The 19,567-nt window shown below is 41.1% G+C and overlaps 1 protein-coding gene across 5 annotated transcripts in view; it reads left to right on the forward strand.

The window, feature by feature from the left end:
* Nucleotides 1-19,567, forward strand: part of myo5aa (myosin VAa) — a 63,780-nt gene that overhangs the window by 39,353 nt on the left and 4,860 nt on the right. Inside the window, exons 15-41 of one of the 5 annotated variants that reach the window (XM_085383466.1) lie at nt 1,088-1,243; nt 1,577-1,674; nt 1,848-1,934; nt 2,553-2,661; nt 2,784-2,995; nt 3,080-3,236; nt 3,395-3,634; nt 3,741-3,989; nt 5,024-5,117; nt 5,217-5,365; nt 5,608-5,721; nt 5,940-6,074; nt 6,342-6,377; nt 6,511-6,738; nt 9,980-10,077; nt 10,228-10,284; nt 13,982-14,062; nt 15,579-15,777; nt 16,405-16,470; nt 16,924-17,017; nt 17,113-17,262; nt 17,424-17,578; nt 17,733-17,822; nt 18,144-18,294; nt 18,852-19,134; nt 19,209-19,383; nt 19,475-19,555. In XM_085383466.1, coding sequence (XP_085239592.1) covers nt 1,088-1,243; nt 1,577-1,674; nt 1,848-1,934; nt 2,553-2,661; nt 2,784-2,995; nt 3,080-3,236; nt 3,395-3,634; nt 3,741-3,989; nt 5,024-5,117; nt 5,217-5,365; nt 5,608-5,721; nt 5,940-6,074; nt 6,342-6,377; nt 6,511-6,738; nt 9,980-10,077; nt 10,228-10,284; nt 13,982-14,062; nt 15,579-15,777; nt 16,405-16,470; nt 16,924-17,017; nt 17,113-17,262; nt 17,424-17,578; nt 17,733-17,822; nt 18,144-18,294; nt 18,852-19,134; nt 19,209-19,383; nt 19,475-19,555 — 3,744 coding nt within the window. The remainder of the gene's footprint in view (nt 1-1,087; nt 1,244-1,576; nt 1,675-1,847; nt 1,935-2,552; nt 2,662-2,783; nt 2,996-3,079; nt 3,237-3,394; nt 3,635-3,740; nt 3,990-5,023; nt 5,118-5,216; nt 5,366-5,607; nt 5,722-5,939; nt 6,075-6,341; nt 6,378-6,510; nt 6,739-9,979; nt 10,078-10,227; nt 10,285-13,981; nt 14,063-15,578; nt 15,778-16,404; nt 16,471-16,923; nt 17,018-17,112; nt 17,263-17,423; nt 17,579-17,732; nt 17,823-18,143; nt 18,295-18,851; nt 19,135-19,208; nt 19,384-19,474; nt 19,556-19,567) is intronic. The other 4 variants (XM_085383597.1, XM_085383540.1, XM_085383647.1 and 1 more) reach the window with 4 other exon arrangements.

Genomic DNA, 19,567 nt, shown 5'->3' on the forward strand with positions numbered 1-19,567 from the left:
GTAGAGTGGTGAGCCTTTGGCCGCTCTTACTTCTGAGAATCACTGCCTCTCTAAGATGCTCATTTTGTTAAATACCTAACCGCGTTGCTGATCTGATGCCAGTTAACCTGATTGTTATTATCCTCCAGCTGTTTCTTTTTAGCACCACTTTACTTAACGGCCTTTTGCTGCACCGCTTCCAACCTTTTATAGACGTGTTGCTGCCATCAAATTCAAAATGAGCCAATGTTTTTTCACGATATAGTAAAATCTCTCAGATATCTAAACACTTGATACGTTTGATATGTTCTGTTGTTAGTAAAATATGGGTTTATGAGATTTGCAAACACAGTGTCCAAACATTTTTCGGTTTTACAGTAAGTGCTCATAGTGATGGTTTTCAGTGTCGCAAAAATAGAGCTGCTGTCCTGCTTTGTAAGCCAGTATGCACTGCACGGTAAGTAAGAAAAATCAGAACGCATGGCGGCATAAAAAAAATCATTTGTGATTTGTAGGAGTTGAACTAAAGCCTAATTACTGAAACAAAATGAAATATCAGTAAGTCAGAATTATCTGCAGTGTGTGATGCCATGCACAAATGTAGGAATGATGCATCATTGCAGGCACCGTGTTCCTCAGGGGCAGCTGGACCTCCTAAAGTACGTTTGTCTATGGAGGCAAAGGCAGAGGCTGTTTGGTTTGTTTTAAATAGTAGACGTGCGTTTACAATATTGGACACTGCTAAATTAGAATGACCCAAATGCTTATGTTAGATATAAGCCTTTGTTTATGAACTTTAAGTCATCTAAAAAGAAGGATTGCATATTGTGATATATTAAATTAAACATATTGGGGACAGTAAGATTTCAGACGGTAAGATAAGTTCTCACATGTTCAACCTTTATTATCTGTGTTTTTATTTATTTATTTATTTATTATTTCCACTGGGACATTGAAAAGCAGCAGAAAAGCGTGGTATTGTTTATAAAACCACATCACAACCAGTAATCAGAATCCCTGAGCAATATGGCAGCAGCAGAGATGCATCTTATCGTTTAGGATTCATGTCGCTATCAGCTGGTAACTATGAGTGGGCTGTTGTTTTTAGTTTAACCTGCTGGTGGAGCTGTTCCAGGACGAGGAAAAGGCAACCAGCCCCACTGGTCAGGTCCAGGGAACCGGGGGCCGCACCCGTCTCAGCATCAAACCCGACAAGAGCCGGGACACGAGCAGCAAAGAGCACAAGAAGACTGTCGGCTGTCAGGTGCCTGTCTCACTCTTAGCTGGACTTGTGTAACTTAGACACTCTGTGTGGTTTTTATGTGGGTGTCTGTGGGCATTAGGCGTGGACACGTAAGTTTGTGACTGCGATAACTCCAGAACGAGGTGACGTAAGAGTTTCAAGTTGTTATCATAGACGTATCTACTAGGAGACGGAGGCGAAGCACAAGCAGTTGCCAGTATTTTATCTTTCTTATGAGTTTATTTTGGGAAATCTGAAGCCTGTTAATTGTGACTCAATGAACTTTAAAGACTTTCATCTTAATTTTACAAAAGGGATTTAGGTCATGATGATGATGGTGATCCTCTCTTGTAGTTTCGTAACTCTCTACAAAAGCTGATGGACACTTTGAACGCGACCACTCCTCACTACGTACGCTGTATCAAACCCAATGACTTCAAGTTGGCCTTCTCGTGAGTTCCAGCGTTGTTTTATAATCTGCTGTTTTTGTAGGAAGATTTATCTCTTTTTCAAGTTCTCTGTTTACATTTTAGACACCAGTAACACTGCGTGTTTATGCAGTGTTTTATTGTACAAAACTGTGTATACGTGATTCACATTGGCTGTGGTTATTCGATATCGGCAGGTTTGATCCCAAACGTGCGGTGCAGCAGCTCAGAGCCTGCGGCGTCCTGGAAACCATCCGGATCTCTGCTGCAGGCTTCCCATCGAGGTACTGATGCACCCCAGCAACACTGTGACTGGCTCACACTGTAAACGTCTAATTATTTAATGTGTGTTCATATAGAAGAAATATAACATTTGCATAGCAGAAGGCCAGTGCAAGCAGTTGGATCAGCTGAAGTGATGAGTACTGGATTAACTCACTCAAATAGACATAGACACGGTGAAGAGGCTCAAAAATGCTGTCACTGCTCATCTCACCGTGAGCTTCCCCAGTATGTGCACAGTTCTTACTTTCCCCAGAAAATCCAGGAGACGTGTAGAGGTAATAATAAAGGTTGAAAAGCCAAATCAAAACCAAAACATAGTGTATTAAATACATTTTAAAGTAAAGAGACGACTATACAACGAACAGCAAAACGTCACACACCCAGCACTACTGAATAAATTGTTTTACATATGAAAATGTAGACAGTTTAGTACCATCTCCCTCAATGTGATGCTCAATGCAAAAAAAAAAATTCAAAATAACTTCTTAGATCAAAGAGTCTGCCGTCCAAAACTCCAAATACTTGAATCTTTCCAGCTTTTGGTGTTTAAAGTATTTCAGAGGAAAATTTGATAAATTGAAAGGATCAGATTGTAAGCGTCTGTGTTTGTTTGTCAGATGGACGTATCAGGAGTTCTTCAGCCGTTACCGAGTGCTGATGAAGCAGAAGGACGTCCTCGCTGACAAAAAGTTGACCTGCAAGAACGTTCTGGAGAAATTAGTGCAGGTCAGATAGTTGGTCCCTTGCTTCATTTTACAGTTCTGTGTTATAAAACAACAGATTAAAACAACTTTTAAATCATGACTGAGTTCGTTTCACCTCTGATCACTGCTTCTTTTGTCCCTCAGGATCAGGATAAATATCAGTTTGGCAAGACTAAGATCTTCTTCAGAGCCGGTCAGGTGGCTTACTTGGAGAAACTGAGGGCAGACAAGCTGCGTGCCGCCTGTATCCGCATCCAAAAAACCATCCGCTGCTGGTTGGCACGCAAGAAGTACCTGCGCAAGCGCAGTGCTGCCATTACCATACAAAGGTTCACCAGAGGATACCAGGCCCGCTGGTGAGAACTGTGGCACTTAACATTTTATCCAGCTAAAAACTAGAGGTGTGCAGAATTTGAATCCTGACTCTTGCTTCTCCTCAGCCTGGCCAAGTTCTTGCGCCGCACTCAGGCAGCCACTACCATCCAGAAGTACCAGAGGATGTACGTGGAGAGGAAACGCTACAAGCAGAAGCAGGCAGCCGCTCTGGCCATGCAAACCATCCTCAGAGCTTACATGGCCCGGCAGAAGTATCAGGCGGTGAGTCATGAAAACACTCCTGTTTTTAATATTATATTCTGTTATTCTATGTTTGCACAGTTTTCAGTGGACAGAAGGAAGTGTAATTTTTCTAAAATTCACTTTAATGTACTCGTATTTCTTTTCCTCTCTATCACTGCCTTTGTATGTGGCTGTAGCTGTTGCGGGAGCATAAGGCGGTAATCATTCAGAAGCACATTCGTGGCTGGTTGGCCCGGTGCTGGTACAAGCGCTGCCTGGAAGCCATCGTCTACCTGCAGTGCTGCATCCGCAGGATGAGGGCCAAGCGTGAGCTGAAGAAGCTGAAGATTGAGGCTCGCTCAGTCGAACACTTTAAGAAGCTCAACAAAGGCATGGAGAACAAAATCATGCAGCTGCAGAGGAAGATCGACGAGCAGGTAACACGTTGACCTGTCGTGTTATTTATTTATTTATTCATTTATTTATTTATTTTGTTCTCTATGAGGGTTTTTATTTAGCTTAACTTTTATCCTGTACACCCAGAGCAAGGAAAACCGGTTGGTCAACGAGAGGCTAGTCGGCCTGGAGAGTTCCTACACAGTGGAGAGCGAGCGAATGCGCGGCGAGCTGAACCGGTTGCGCGGGGTGGAGGAGGATGCCAAGAACAAAGCCAACCAGGTGTCCTCTCTGCTGGAGGAGTTGGAGAGGCTGAAGAAGGAGCTGAGTGCCACGCAGCAGGAGAAGAAGACCATCGAGGACTGGGCACAAAGTTACAGGGACGAAATGGAGAAAGTAAGACAGGAGCCACTGACGCATCTCTGTCCACCATGAATATTTAGCATCTTCATATTTCTCTTCATTGTCATTCACTTCTTTCTCTTCCTTTATTAATTTCCACATATTTTGGTTGCATACTGAACGCTCGCTTGCTGCGGATGAATTTAATCACATCACTTTTTTTTCGCCGCCTCTCTTTCCCCTCCTCTTTCTCATGTCTCTCAGACTACTTCAAAAATCCACATTATTAGTTTGAAGCTAGAATCAACAGTGACCCCTAATAAGTAAAGTCCCCGGTAGTCTCCAGGAGAAATATATCATGTTTATCACAAAACTGTGTGTTCTTTTTTGCTTGACTACACATATTGGCAATTCAGGAGCCAGAGCGAACCGGGGGGAGAGGGGCACATGGTGGGCTCAGAGGGCGGTATTGCCCCAGGGCAGGTGAGCACAGGAGAGTAGTGATTTAGTGAGACAGCTGGTGTGTGTGTTGTTTTCTCTAGTTTACATTGCTTTGTCTTTCTTTACACTGTTGCCAGTGAAGGCTATTAGACTGAAGACCCAAAGAGTTGTGATAGTTTCGTATTTTTAATTTTCTTTTTGCTCATTAGGCCAAAGTACTGTTAGCGGGTTGAGCTACTGTATCAAAGATACATATTTTTGTTATTGTTTTTACTTATGTTTAGTTTCCCTTAGAGTGAAATCCCTCCAAAAATACTGATGTGCTTTTTGCAGGACATAGATTTAGGTTTAAAGGGATGTAATTGTTGGAAATGTTGCTTTTAGATAGAAAAATAACCCACACCACTGCACACAGTTGAGTTGACTCCCCTGTTGCAAAGAGACATTGGAGAACAGCACAGACCGAGTCAGACTCATTGCAGCGCTATCATAACATCTCTCATTACATTTCATTTCATGAGATTATTCTCACAAATCTAAGAGTCTAGTTTAAAAAAAATCTCAGCAACAAATGTGTCCCACACAGTATGTTCTGTAAGAAAGGTTTAATCATTTGTGATGTAAGGATCATATTTGTGTGTTTTTAGATGGTGGCAGAGCTGAAGCATCAGAACGGGCTGCTGAAGAAAGAGAAGGACGACTTGAATCGGTTGATTCAGGAACAGAGTCAGCAGATGACAGGTACGCATCACCGCATACATTTAAGTTACATCCAACAGCTCAGTTAATTTCATCTTTGCAAAGTTTGAAACGACTTGTTCTTTATGTTTTACCCCTCAGAGAAAATGACTCGTGCGATAGCAGAGGAGACTCAACAGCTGGAGACCGACCTGAACGAGGAGCGTTCTCGCTACCAGAATCTCCTGAGCGAACACCTTCGCCTCGAGGAGAAATACGACGACCTCAAGGAGGAGATGGCTCTTTCTTCGGTGAGCAACACATTTGCTCATGTACTGCGAGCAATGAGCCACATTTCTACACCTTTGTTTAAATGTTAAGCTTCCAGAAAAGGTGAGAACAGCAGAAATACTGACTCTTCATAGACTCTGTGGAAGGCAGATGCTTGGTAGTGTTCAGTGCCTAACTGCACTTTTAATCTGCAAGCGCAGCAGAGTGAGTGCGAGTCAATACTTGTTCAAATTAAAAGGCTTATTTCCTCTTTTGTCTGCAGAACGTCTCGAAGCCTGGCCACAGGAGAACAGATTCTACCCACAGCAGCAACGAATCAGAGTACACGTACAACTCCGAGTACGCCGAGTTGGAAGATGGTACCCGTGGCCGCGAAGTAAGAAAATTAATTGTGATCTGAAGATGGAGTTTCAACCATTAGGGAAACAAATCATTAAAGTTAAAGTGAAGCATAACCCTAACTGGAACACAAGTTAGGAGATGTTTAATATTAGTGTTTGAAAATGTTATTATAGTTGATGTTTATGTGCTTTAAGCATTTGCATTTCAATACGTTTCATGTGGCACATTCGTAATCGTTCTTCTCACATGCAGGATGTGACACGAGGAATCGACACCTCGCTAACTCTCAAGCTGCAGAAACGTGTCACAGAGCTGGAGCAAGACAAGCAGTTGCTGCGCAACGAACTGGAAAACAGAGAGGAGCAGCTGCAGCGGGCTAGTGCCATGGTACCTTCACCCATTTTCACTGCACTCACTGAAAAACAGATGATCTAAAACCAAAAGTTGAAAGGTCTGTTAACATGCAGTTCAGTCAGATAATGGATATTTGAGATGATATAGAATATAATTAGAGCTTGTTCAGGTTCAGGTCTTCCTCAATACTTATAAAATAAATTTGACGGTTATGGTAAAAAAATACAACTCAGACCAAAATCATCTACATGAATAATTATCACTACAGATTAAAAGTATATAAACGTGTTTTCGTTTCAGGCTCGTGGGGCTGAGCTGGAGTACGAGTCCCTGAAGGTAAGTAACATGACCATAGGTGTCCTAACCTCCACTCACTCCTCTGAATGACATCATCAATGCTTCTTATACAGCAAATGAAAACAAAGTCAAATTTTCTGCTCGTATTTCTGACTGTAACTTCATCTTTCAGCGTCAGGAGCTCGAGTCAGAGAACAAGAAGCTGAAACATGACCTGGAGGAGATGAGGAAAAGTCTGCTCGGTAACGCTGCTACAGGCGCCGGTGCTCCGGGCTCGCCAGCTTACAAGGTGCTCCTGGAACAGCTCAACGCCTCCTGTGAGGAACTGGAGGTCCGCAAGGAGGAGGTGCTAATCCTGCGCTCCCAGCTGGTCAGTCAGAAGGAGGCCATGCACCACAAGGTAGCACTTGATATTCTTTATTTTGTTCACATTCAATTAGAGAAAAACAAACATGTGTTTGGCATGTTGTCATGTTTTACAAGGTCTCATAACTGTGAAGGTGGATGAAATGCTGCTTTTTTACATCCACCTTCTCATATTTGTGTGTTTTCATCTCTGTCTGCGTTTGTTGTTGTTGTTGTTAGTAAGCAGATAACAAAAAAATGGGTCAACTCTATTGACCCAAAGAATTTTTTTCTAATTTTAAGTTATAACTCTTGTTGTGTTTAAAACTAAAACTTCATTGAGCTTAGGATCGTAAAACGAGTCTTTATTTATTCGACACGTGAACTCTTTTTGGGGGTAAAATCATTGTTCACACTGCGTATTGACAATGCTTCAACCTGTCCATCGTGCCTAACTGCCCCGTCTCCACCTTCTCTCCTCCATTCATGCTTCCCCACAGGATGAGAAGGTACAGTTGAAAAATGGCATCAACCACGAGTATTTGACATGTTTTTTCATGGTCTGTGCTGTGTATGAAACATCCTCAGGCATCTCAGTGAAACACAGAATTACAGCATTTATTCTGGTTTCCATTTTCAGCGAGGACGCTATCAGCAATGAAAAACAACATAAAACAACTGCTTTCCTGATTCAGTTGTGTTTTATTGTCTTTTATTCTGCATTAGTTTAACTTTTTGGAATGAAGAGATGCGACTCGCTGCCATTGTCTGCTTTCACACACTCAGTGAAACACATTAAGTCCCGTTCTCTTGAAGCTGTGTGAACATTTGTAACCTAAATTGAAGACTAAAGTAGAAAGGTCAAAGAAGTTACTGATATTTCCGTGTGGAGCAAGTATGACCGGTTATAAAATGTTGTAATACAAAGTTAAGTAAGTGGGTAAGAATCTGAAAATAAGTGAGAAATCCTTTGCTAAAGATAAGTGAATCAGTGTAGCTTAATATTGGATAGACCCTCAATGGCCACTTTGTTAGGTACAAAGATGTTTAACTGCTTGTTAATCAAATATCCAACCGACCACATTACAGCAGCTCAGTGCCTTTAGGGGTGTAGACATAGTCAAGACAGCCTGCTTAATTTTAAGCTGATATACACAAATTTACTAGTGAAAATACTTTATACTTTATTTTAATACCTAATAAAGTATAATACTTTATTAATCCCAGAGGAAATTATGTTCAGAAAATTCTGAATTTGGTGCAAAATAACAGGAAAGCATGTACCCATTGTGCCTTGTATCAACAGTTCAGGCTGGTGGTGGTGTGCGAAATATATTCTCTTGACACACTTTAGGCCCTTTAGTACCACTTGAGCATCATTTAAATGTGTGGCCAGTGAATCTGTGATCAGTATAGATGTGCTAAAAAGTAATAGTTTAAGAAGACATAAGTAATAGATTTTAAAATTTCATATTTGGCTACAATTACATGTGTAGAATTAGTGGAGCGTTATATAATATATAAATATTTACCTGAATAGCATGGATATCTGACTGAAGCATAGAGGTTCTGCTTTTAAATGTTAATATGAATTCAGAGTTTAAGCCGCCCTTAACTCTAACTGTTCAATACAACATAATGAGGTGTAAACAGATCTAAATCACTTTAATATCAGATCAAGTTCAGATTTATGAGGAGACTGGGGCTCATCTGACACCAAGCAGTATTTATTTACAAAATTAAGAGAAAGGAAAAGAACAGATAATTAAAAGAAGTAAAATTAAAGAGTCAAGACATAATAGTCATATTTATAATCAGACACTGTCTTCACCTGTGTATTGTACATTTGTCTTGTCCTTTGTCTTTGTGTGTGTGTGTGTGTGTGTGTGTGTGTGTGTGTGTGTGTGTGTGTGTGTGTGTGTGTGTGTGTGTGTTGTACTTCAGTATGAAAGCTCCCTGCAAGTTGAAATTGTGGTTTTTGAATAATATGAGTTTGTCATGAATAGGGATGGGTATTGATAAGATTTTCACGATTCCGATTCCATTTTCGATTCTGTTTAACGATTCGATTCTCTTATCGATTCTTATTTTTAAAAAAGGAGAACACTAAGGTCGATTAGCTTAGAACTTTGTTTTATATCTTCTCTTTGAACAAGGTAGAAATTTAGGAGTAACATGGCCTTACAAACCCAACAGTGAGATCTTAAGAGATCCAGCCTACGGCTCTTCAATGGAGTGTCACAGGGTCCCCAGGAAAAAAAATTGTAAATGTAAAATAATAAAATAAATATTCTCCTGTAGCAATAACAAAGTGTAACATAAATTATTCTGTAGCAATTACACAAGAATATCCAGTAATGTCCCTGCCTACAATTAAACACATTCACTTACCAAAGTGAAATCGAGGGCATCTGCTGTGGCAGCCTTTTACCACAAACTGAGTCACTGCTCGGTGACATTCGTCTATCCTGGCCTGAAAGGAGACGCTACCGGTAGACTGCAGTGAGAACTGCCAGCATCTGAGGCAGCCAGACTCTGTCTGTCTCTCTCATCATGGTCACCTAAATGCACAGTAATGGCAGGTTTTGTAATAAGGCAGATCGCGCTAAGATAATATGCACTGTTAGTTGATTATTTACCTGCCGCATTAACGGGAGAGGACGTGCAAACGTTACCGCTGCTGCTGGGTTGAGACTCACGAGTCCGGAGCGGATTTAAAAACACGACATTCATTTAAGGTCATCGCGTGTTTTGTGAGCAAATGCTTTTGCATATTCGTAGTGTTTCCTCCCTTAAATTAAATATCTACTTTGCAAGTATTGCAAGTTGCCCTGTTGTCATCTGTTCTCGTAAAGTATAACCAAACTTTTGAGCATGTGAACCGCTTAGGCGCCGTGTTCCCTGCCAGGTAAATGACGCTCCGCAACGTGGTGACGTCATTCGGGGCGACTGGAATCGATAAGGGAATCGTTTGCAAAAATGGCAAACGATTCCAAGGAATTGAAACAGTGGGAACCGGTTCTCAACAAGAACCGGGTTTCGATACCCATCCCTAGTCATGAATACTTGAACAAAATTGATTGAAGGTTGTTTCAGATGGTTTAAAAAAAAAAAAAAAAAAGGCGATAACCGCAGTACTGTAGATGCAAATATTATATGTATCAGATATACATATATTCTGGCTACCAGTGTCTCATTAGGTGAATGGTTCTTAGTCATGTATCCCAAAAAACATCAAAACTTTTGATCACAAGTGACAAGTATTGTTTCTCTATTGTCTCTTTGCTTATTTCCAGGAGACCATGACGGAGCCTTCAGTGTATAAAGATGACGTGTCCAAACTGAAGGACGACGAAGTCAAGCAAGCTTACGTAGGCCTCAAAGACACCAACAGGTACTTTCTTACAGCCACTTCTCTTCCTCACCTCCATGTCTTTACTCATTGTCCTCCACTGGCTCACATCAACCTTTGTATGCTCTAGTGCCATTATGATACCGTGTATGTGTGAGCGCTGTGTGTGTGAATCCCTGTTTGTCCTGTCAGATCTCCTAGGTTCATGCGTCAGCAGCTGGAAGTCAGTGATCTCCTGAGTAGGCTGAGGTAACCGATGAGACGTGGCCGATGCATCGTGGAGCAGAGCATGCATGGCCACACTGTCGCTGAAATACTGGGTTATAAATGACATGTTACTGCAGCTGATTTCAGTCTGTAGTGCTGATGAAAGCTTGAGCAGCAGAGCGTAACATTTTTTTGGCCCTAAAAGCATGATGAATAACGCGCCTATTTTCATTATCACAGCGTCAAATAATGCCGCCGGCGTGTCTTACCCAACTCATCGTTAGTTTTTCCTAAAACTAATGTGTTCAGTGTCTAAACCAAATCTTCCAGTAAAACTGAAAGGGAAAGATGAAGGAGAAAAGAAAAGTTCACATCATTTTGGTATATTGTGGGCCTGATCTGTAATTTCGTCTTACTGATTGGAAACTAGCTGACTGATTAGGTTCAGTGTTATTTATTTGTGAAGTGTGCCGATTGGATTTGAAAAATATGACGGATAGAAAAATGTTACAGAAATAATTGAATTATTAAAAATAGTTCCAAAAAAATGTGTGAAATTGAACATTTGAACTTCCTTCTGAGACTCAAAACATTTTGAAAATACTGAAAAAAAAATGGATGGATGTTAATTTTATATTGATTTTTTTTGTTTTGAACTTGTTTGAAAAATATAATACTGCTGCATCTGTCTGCCCTTTAGAGTAATAAATAAACAACTAAAGCTCATGAAGACATTTTCATTACGATGAACTATGTTTAGGATGAAAGAACTTTATTAGGATAAACTAATCTAGTCCCCTAATTTTCTGTCTTTAATACTATATGCATATGACTGACTTCTAACGTTTAAAAAAAGAAAGTGAAAAAAGGTTTTAAAAAGTGAAGTAGGACGTGAAGACATTTTCTGGATGATTAACCCTTCAGCTTCCTAAAGCAGGTCTTTGTAACTTCTTGTACATAATGGTGGACAGACGGCAAAAACGGCATATTTGACGTGCAGGAGTGAGAACACGCTGCAAAATAAAGTATTAGATTCTGTTTTGGCCTAACAGAAAGAGGACGTTGTGTATATGTAGCTGTACTTACTGACATCAAGAATATTTATGTGGCTCATGAGGGAAGTGAGAAAATGGTTTGCATGGGTCAAGAGTTCTGTAACTTTAGTGGCTCTACAGTTGTTGTGACTTTATCTCTGTATTCACGGTGCTGTAGTTACTGCAGGACCTGCTTCACTTAACAGCATGAAAGTATCTGAGCAGCGAGGGAGATGGCTTTGAGTTTCGGTTTGACTTTTACGCCCAAAGTGACTAACCGTGCCACAGTTTAGATCCCGATGTAGAGCTTCAGCCTCAGCTTTATAGAAGGAGTTTGGCATGAATGGTGCATGAAATGATTCATTTATGTTTTAATTGTTTTCATTATTACGCTAAAACAGCGATGCACAGCGTACTTGTAAGGAAGCGTGCATTTACACACAACCACAGACTGTATATAAAGGAGGGAGGCAGCAAGGAAGGAGATGCAGAAGAGGTTTGCAAACATTTGACTGCTGATTGCAAAAAAGTTACTGTAGAGAGAAATCTATTGGAAAATGGCCACATGAGCACCCTTCTGATGTTTTTTGGGGTTTTTTGTCTCAACACTTGATTCAAGTCTTATTATTATTCAGACCTCATATGCTGCACATGTTGTATCACTGTGATTTCCCCACTCCACTCTCCAAAAAAACAAATTAATTTACACAATACATTGCACGAAAAAAATACCTGATGTAGCAAATATGACAAAAATTAAAGCTCATGTTTGCAAATTAATATTTAATTTATAATCTTTTTAAAAATTTTGTCACAAAGTTCAACACAGAATTTTCCATTTTCAAAAAATGTAAATTTTCTGGTAATTATTATTTAATGGTTCAGGCTTTAAAGGGTTAATTAGATTTGACCCCTGCTCATCCAATTTCAAAACACGAAGATAGTAAAGTCCAAAACACGTCACAGCAGGGCTTCCATCTTTTATATACAGTCTGTGTGCACAACTAAAATGGAAAAGGGTAAAATGTTACAATCTCTGTATTTTAAAATGTTAAGTCAATTTACTTTTCCTCATAATAATTTTACTGGCTTCAGAACAGTGCAGACATTAGGCCTCATTCACAAATCTGCGCGTGAACATTTCAAACGTTTCGTGCAGAAATCCCAAATTCATCCATATTTTTTTTTCCTGAAAGCTGGTTTACAGCAGCTTCAGACTATCATGAGGGCCTTTCTGTCTCACACATTTTTGCCGAAAGCGTAGCATATTAAGGTGGCTTTATTAAAAAATAAATAATCCAAGCATATTTGGCACAATTAATTTAATAGAGATCATCCTAATTGACAGTTAACATCGCCTCTTTACTAAATGCTACTTCGGCATAATAAATGGCTTTGGGTGATGGATCAGGTGGTGCTCGTCCTTCACCGTTGCCTCCTTTTTCTTCTGGTCTGTTTCCAAGTTTTCACCGCAGCTCTGATGTCGAAACTTTTGCCCGTGTCACCTTTCGCTCCAAGTCTCTGGAGACACAATATTTACTGCCTCGGCTATTGCAGTCCAAGCTTTTCGCTCCTAAGGAAACACTTCAGAAAAGTGTGCCTTCTCTGGCTTCTACCTCAAAGCTCTCACTCCCTTTACTTTTTTGTTTTGTTTTTTTAGCAACCGTGCTTCCCTTTTCACTCTCGACTTCATAGAGAAACGGAGTATGACAGTTTCTAGACGGCAAAAAACAGCCACATGCCATTCAATATAGAATGATTTGGATTTGCACACGGAGGCGGCGGGAGCTAAATTTGAAAGTAATCTTGCAAGTTTAAACATTACTGTGCACAGTAACACGTGCACATTTTATTGAATGAGGCCAAATGTTTGACAGCTGATAAGATCAATGAGATCAGATTATAAATATCTACAGCGACAATGTTGTTTTACAGTAGAGCTTCCCTAAAAGTTCAACTTTGTATCGCTGCATTCATCCCTCTGTTTATGTCCCATTTCTTGACCTTTTCTGTTCCCACTGACTACAAAGTTCGGTCACTGGATCACTCAGTAAATGCAAGAACAAACTCATTCACTCACACACATATAAAATACTGCTAATTCACATCAGTAGGTTTATACCACTGTTACCTGCAGTGGTTGAATAAATGATTAAAGTGGACTTTTTCTTTATTTTCTGTTGTGCACATACTGTTACAGTAATGAGGTCTGCATATGTCCATCTCATCTCTGTCAACCATAATCTCAGGTTTGACACTAAAGGCTCTGTTCCAGATGTTCCTTTGTCTTTTTTACTCTTTGTGATCCCTGTGAAAGTAGTTATCTCTAATTTGGTCATTTCAGGCAGAGAAGCGCCACCTGCTGTTCTAACCTTGTTAATGAGGCGGCAAGATTGATGCAGCTGTTGTAAAAGACAGAAGGGGTTAGAAACGAGCGGAATAGGTGCACTTTAATGTATTACTGAAATGCATTGAGTCAGAAATAGGACTTCACACATCATCAGTACATCAGGTTTTACAGGTTTTCTTCCTTTAACTTTATGACATCACACAAATTAGTATTATTGTTATTTTGTGTTGAAGACCAGATGCAGGATGTTATCACACCTCAGATAAATATTCTTGCTCATGTGGTCCCGCTCACCCGATCACGTTTCTTTGTGCCATTGTAATGTTCATGTTGCTTTGTGTTGTGTGTCGGTCAGATCTGCTGCTCCAGACTTACGTAAGCTGAATGAGGACGGAGAGCTGTGGCTGGTTAATCAGGGCTTGAAGGAGACCATCAGGTTTAACAGTGTTTTTGAGCATGACACGTTTGCCTTTTTTCACGGGAAAGGATGTGACCCGTTGGTTTTCTTCGCTCACGTTTCTCTCTCACACTTCATTTCTCTCACATCAGTCTGTTTATTTTGACTGCCTTCTGATTATTTGTCTTCCTTATTGTTTCTGCCACACACTTCGCAGGGTGCTATAATGTAAAACTTTCTTTAGGTGTTGTGTAATGTACAGTCACTGATGCAAAGCTTTGGTTTGAGTTTCTAGATTTATTTCTGACAGTGAAGCAGGATGTGTCTTCGTACTGTACTAACCATGTTTTATGCAGCTATGAAAGCTTGTTAAATGTCAGTTGACCTTGGAATTTTTCTTCCTTTTATGCTGTGATGCCTTCGGCTTGTGAAGTTAGATGGGCTGAAATTTTTATCCACTCAAGTGTTTCCTCAATAACTGCTTACTATCGTTAAAAAGCTGTGAAAAAACTCTTAAGTGTTGTTCACAGACATTGACTGAGGTTAATCACTTTCTGCATGCTTTTTATTTTTTACAGTGTTTGCCTTTAAATCTTGAGAGGTCTGGTAGTGTCATGGAGCAGTTATTTTTCTCTGAGGGGGTTGCACTGTGATGTGTGTGCGTGCAGTACTTTAAATACATAATAAAGAGTTCAAACACATCCAGAGGAATATTTTAACAAGTTTTAGAAATAAAACCCAGACTACTATAACCTTAAAAACGGTTTAGGATCAGTGACAAACAGGCGGCTGCACACGAGTTCAATCCCCACCACAGCCGATAGCCCCATATTCCCAAAGCACAGGACACCTCGAGGAATGTGGGCGAATGTCTTCTCCAACCAGTCAACACATGTAGACTGGTTGGACAAACTCTCAAGAAGAAATATCTGCTAATCATCTTCGTACAGATGTATTATAAAATGATTTATGCATGCAGAAAAACAATTGGATCATAAAAACTAGAAAAAGAATAGAAGTCATTGTATAAACTATAGTACATAAAATGACTGATCCCTAAAAGGCATCAGCAAGAAAGGATTGCATCAGAGAAATTGATGGAAAAACAGAAAAACAATGTCTATCCACCAAGAAAGGCAGTCAAAGTTCTTTTTTAATAAAGCGTATGAAGTGCTCCTGTTGTACTAACTGCTACTATCGTTTTCATAAAAAGATAGAAATACTGCATGTTGGTTGTTGAATGAAAACTGAACCTCTGTCAGCTCTACCTGCTCCGTTCCTGAGCCTGATCTCTGAGTACTGATTTGGCTCGGTTCAGTTTTCCTCAGAGAAACTTTTACTCTGAAGAGAGGAGGAGAATGAATGAGCGTTGTTCAGAAAGGCCGGACTCTGGGCTGCTGGTAGTGTCTGCACAGCATGCTGCTGCTGTCCTCAATCACCACTTTCTGGTGGAAACTACAGCTTCTCTTTCCCTTCTGCACTGGGCGTCTCACTGCCTTTCTCCCCCTCACAGTATGATGCTGATTTCTGTCTCTTTCTCTCTTACCTCTCTCAGGCTACTGGAGCACCAGCTGCAGACTCAGCGGAGGACTTATGATAATGAGGTGGAGTCGTTGCGCAGCGAGCTGCAGAACGTCAAGGAGGAGAACAACCGGCAGCAGCAGCTCTTAGCCCAGAATCTGCAGCTGCCTCCAGAGGCCAGAATCGAAGCCAGTCTGCAACACGAGATCACCCGGCTCACCAACGAGAACCTGGTACGCTGCAGCTTCCACACATAGATACGGGGAGGAGCTAAACTTTGTCTCACAAATTCAGCATAATTTTTAAATGATAAAAATAAAAACAACACACTTATACACACACCTAAGAATGGATTTTAGGTGTGTGTATACACAAACTTTTCTTGATATATATCCATATAACTACTGACAGCTACAGACAATTTGTATATCTTACACTCATATTAAATCTGCAATCACATTATTTATTATTAACAGGCCAAAAACCCACAGAATAATTTTAATTTGCTGTAAATACATTACCACACACCACTGAGAAAAGGTCACACCCCCAACCAACGCTTCTGAAATAATCATTCCACCCCACGGTTTGAGAAAACTGGGACTACGAAGACTTTGGGGGACGGTCAACAGTGTGGATATTACACTATCCGTAAAGATGGCCACAGCTCATTTGACTAATACGTTACATCACTAATAATAAGACCACGGCTAAAAACTCTTCCAGTGGTAGAAATGTGAATAACAGCATTTCGACTGTGTGATTTGAGTCACTTTCATGGCCATACATACACAAACTAAACCAGCCGCTACAGAGCTGCGTCCCACACGCTCATTTGTGTGGATGGTGTCACCTGACAGGAACTCATGGCAGACGACCCCACGGCATCCCGAGAGGCTCGAGTCGTCATTTTACGGCGGATGGTTGTATGTAGAGACCGCGTGTGTGTTTGCCTGCGTGTTTGCACGTTTCTGACTAACTGAGATTGTTCTGAATGAAATGCTGCAGGGTGTCGCTCTAATTCTCTGCAACAGTGTCTTGTAACTCACAGCGGAGCAGCACTGCGCCTTCTTCTTTTTCCTAACAGCCAAAAAATCCTGCAATCTTCCTCTGAAAAAACCCCCAAAACAAAAACCAGTACGGCAGCACTAATGTTGATTTATAAATCACACCAAGGAAGTTTTTAAATTCTTTTCTCTTCATCTTCTAACCTTTTGATTTCCGTGTTTGAGCTGATGTCCACTGCAAAGCCACTAACAGAAGAGTAGGATTCCTCCTTGTAGCCACTGGAGGGCGACATTGCAAAGCGGTCTGTGTCTGATGATGCTGTCTGTTAGTCCTCACTGTTCTCTCCTCTGTGTCCCTCGCTGTGTTTTTAGGATCTAATGGAGCAGCTAGAGAAGCAGGACAGAACAATCCGAAAGCTCAAGAAGCAGCTGAAAGTTTACTCCAAGAGGATTGGAGAGATGGGAGGTAAAGCGAGAAAAACCGAAGCCTGAAAATCTCTATTCATATATGCTCGTTTCCACCACATGTCAGCTGACTGTCACATGCCATGCTTCTTCCAGCCGGTCAAACCGAAGGCCAGACATCTCCGGGACAGATGGTGGATGAGCCCATCCACCCTGTCAACATTCCTCGCAGGGAGAAAGACTTCCAGGGAATGCTAGAGTACAAGAAGGAGGATGAAATGAAACTGGTTAAGAACCTCATCCTGGGTAAGAATTTAGAATTAATGATATAGTCCACTATCTAAAGCATTAAAGTAGATGGAAAGGAGTCCTGAAATTACTGAAACTCCCTGGAAACTGAAGCCTCAATTCACGGTTTGCACAAAATAAAATCTACAAATAAACTCACCCCTCCTCCGTCTCTCCAGAACTAAAACCTCGTGGTGTAGCAGTGAATCTGATCCCAGGTCTGCCAGCCTACATCCTGTTCATGTGTCTGAGACATGCAGACTACGTCAACGATGACCAGAAGGTCCGCACTCTGCTCACGTCAACCATCAACAGCATTAAAAAGATCTTAAAGGTACGTATGCTTTTAATATTTGAATGAAGTTCACATTTTGCGTTTCCAGCTCCTTTGTTCTTAAATTACATTTTTGGATGTTTTTTTGCGTTAGATAACTAAAAAAGGTTCTGCAGTGAACACAAACTTCTGCTGATGTTTTCTTCTTCATCAGAAACGAGGAGATGATTTTGAGACCGTCTCTTTCTGGCTGGCCAACACCTGCCGCTTCCTGCACTGTTTGAAACAGTACAGCGGAGACGAAGTGAGGCCAACAACAATACACAAAACACAGAAAATGTCCCATTCCAGTACATACAAGGTTTTTCTAGTCAGTTCAATAAGACATCTGGTATCACTGTATTTAGATATTCGGGAAAGAAGGAATCTCTTTTATTATCTTGCTGTTACAGTCCTTTATATACTAATCTGTTAAAAATGACCAAAAGGACAAAAAATATAAAGCTTGACGTAACAAGCTGTTGTTTTGATTGTTTGTTTGTTTTTTGTATTGACCGACTGTGTCGTGGATTAATATTGACATCGTTCACCTTCTCTGACACATTGTTTTCTGTGCTTGTCTCAGCAATTCATGAAACACAACACGTCGAGGCAGAACGAGCACTGTCTGTCCAACTTCGACCTCGCAGAGTACAGACAAGTGATCAGCGACCTGGCCATCCAGATCTACCAGCAGCTGATCAAATGCATGGAGAACATCCTCCAGCCCATGATAGGTTTGTCCCTGTACATGTGATGTGTGTGTGTCACTTGATAAGTAATTTCCTGCTCCTTTGGTTCTTTTATGCAAACAAGCTTTAAGACACCTTTGACAGTTCAATATGGTCCAAAGTACTCACTGTATCTGCTCTTACTGATGTTACAGTTGCGCATCCATGAAAAAGAGGATTTACGAGGTGCAGTTAGGAGTTAGCCATAACTGTAAGCTATCAAAATAAAGAAAAAATGCTAAATTCTAGCTGAGGAATTTCTGAAATAAATCCATGTGATACTATAATTTTACTGCTATAAATGTAATTATAGACGAGGATTTAAAAATAGTAAGATTTTAGATGGTTGGTGAAGTTAGGAAGTTGCCATAAAATGTTCAGGCACCCACAGCTAGCTACAGAGATGTAGTTGGGCTGACATATAGTTTTCACAAGACTCGATGCAAAAGAAGTAAGTACATGCTGAGAGGGTTGAACTTATAATCAGGGTCGGTTGGTCATCATTTAACAAGCGGGTAGAGCACATGTACTTATACACCTCCTGTGTGCGTGTGTTTCCTCAGTCTCTGGCATGTTGGAGCACGAGACCATTCAGGGCGTGTCGGGAGTTAAGCCCACGGGTCTGCGTAAACGGACGTCAAGCATTGCCGACGAGGGCACCTACACCCTGGACTCCATCCTGCGTCAGCTCAGCGCCTTCCACTCCACCATGTGCCAGCACGGCACCGACCCTGAGCTCATCAAGCAGGTGGTGAAGCAGCAGTTTTACATCATCGGCGCTGTCACACTCAACAACCTGCTGCTACGCAAAGACATGTGCTCCTGGAGCAAAGGCATGCAGATCAGGTATGAGGTGTCGCTGCTCAGAGAAGATCTCCAGAGTGAGGCCGGATGCGTGATCTCATCATGCGTGTTTGCAGGTACAATGTGAGTCAGCTGGAGGAGTGGCTCAGAGACAAAGGTCTGATGACCTGCGGAGCCAAAGAGACGCTGGAGCCTCTGATCCAGGCCGCTCAGCTGCTGCAGGTGAAGAAGAAGACTGACGAGGATGCAGAGGCCATCTGCTCCATGTGCCACGCTCTCACCACTGCTCAGGTAAAATATTTTTAAAATTATTATCAGCTAAAGCTTCAGCTAAAACCTTTCTCTTTCTGTGTTTTTAACTTTTCTGTCTTATGTCTTTCAGATCGTAAAAGTCCTGAACCTCTACACCCCCGTCAACGAGTTTGAGGAGAGAGTGTCAGTCGCATTCATACGAACCATACAGGTAATTTCTTTT

The sequence above is a fragment of the Rhamphochromis longiceps genome, linkage group LG1, assembly GCF_057381845.1.
Source record: "Rhamphochromis longiceps isolate RC_006_pf linkage group LG1, R_longiceps_female_GT1.1, whole genome shotgun sequence".
Taxonomy (NCBI): Eukaryota; Metazoa; Chordata; class Actinopteri; order Cichliformes; family Cichlidae; genus Rhamphochromis; species Rhamphochromis longiceps.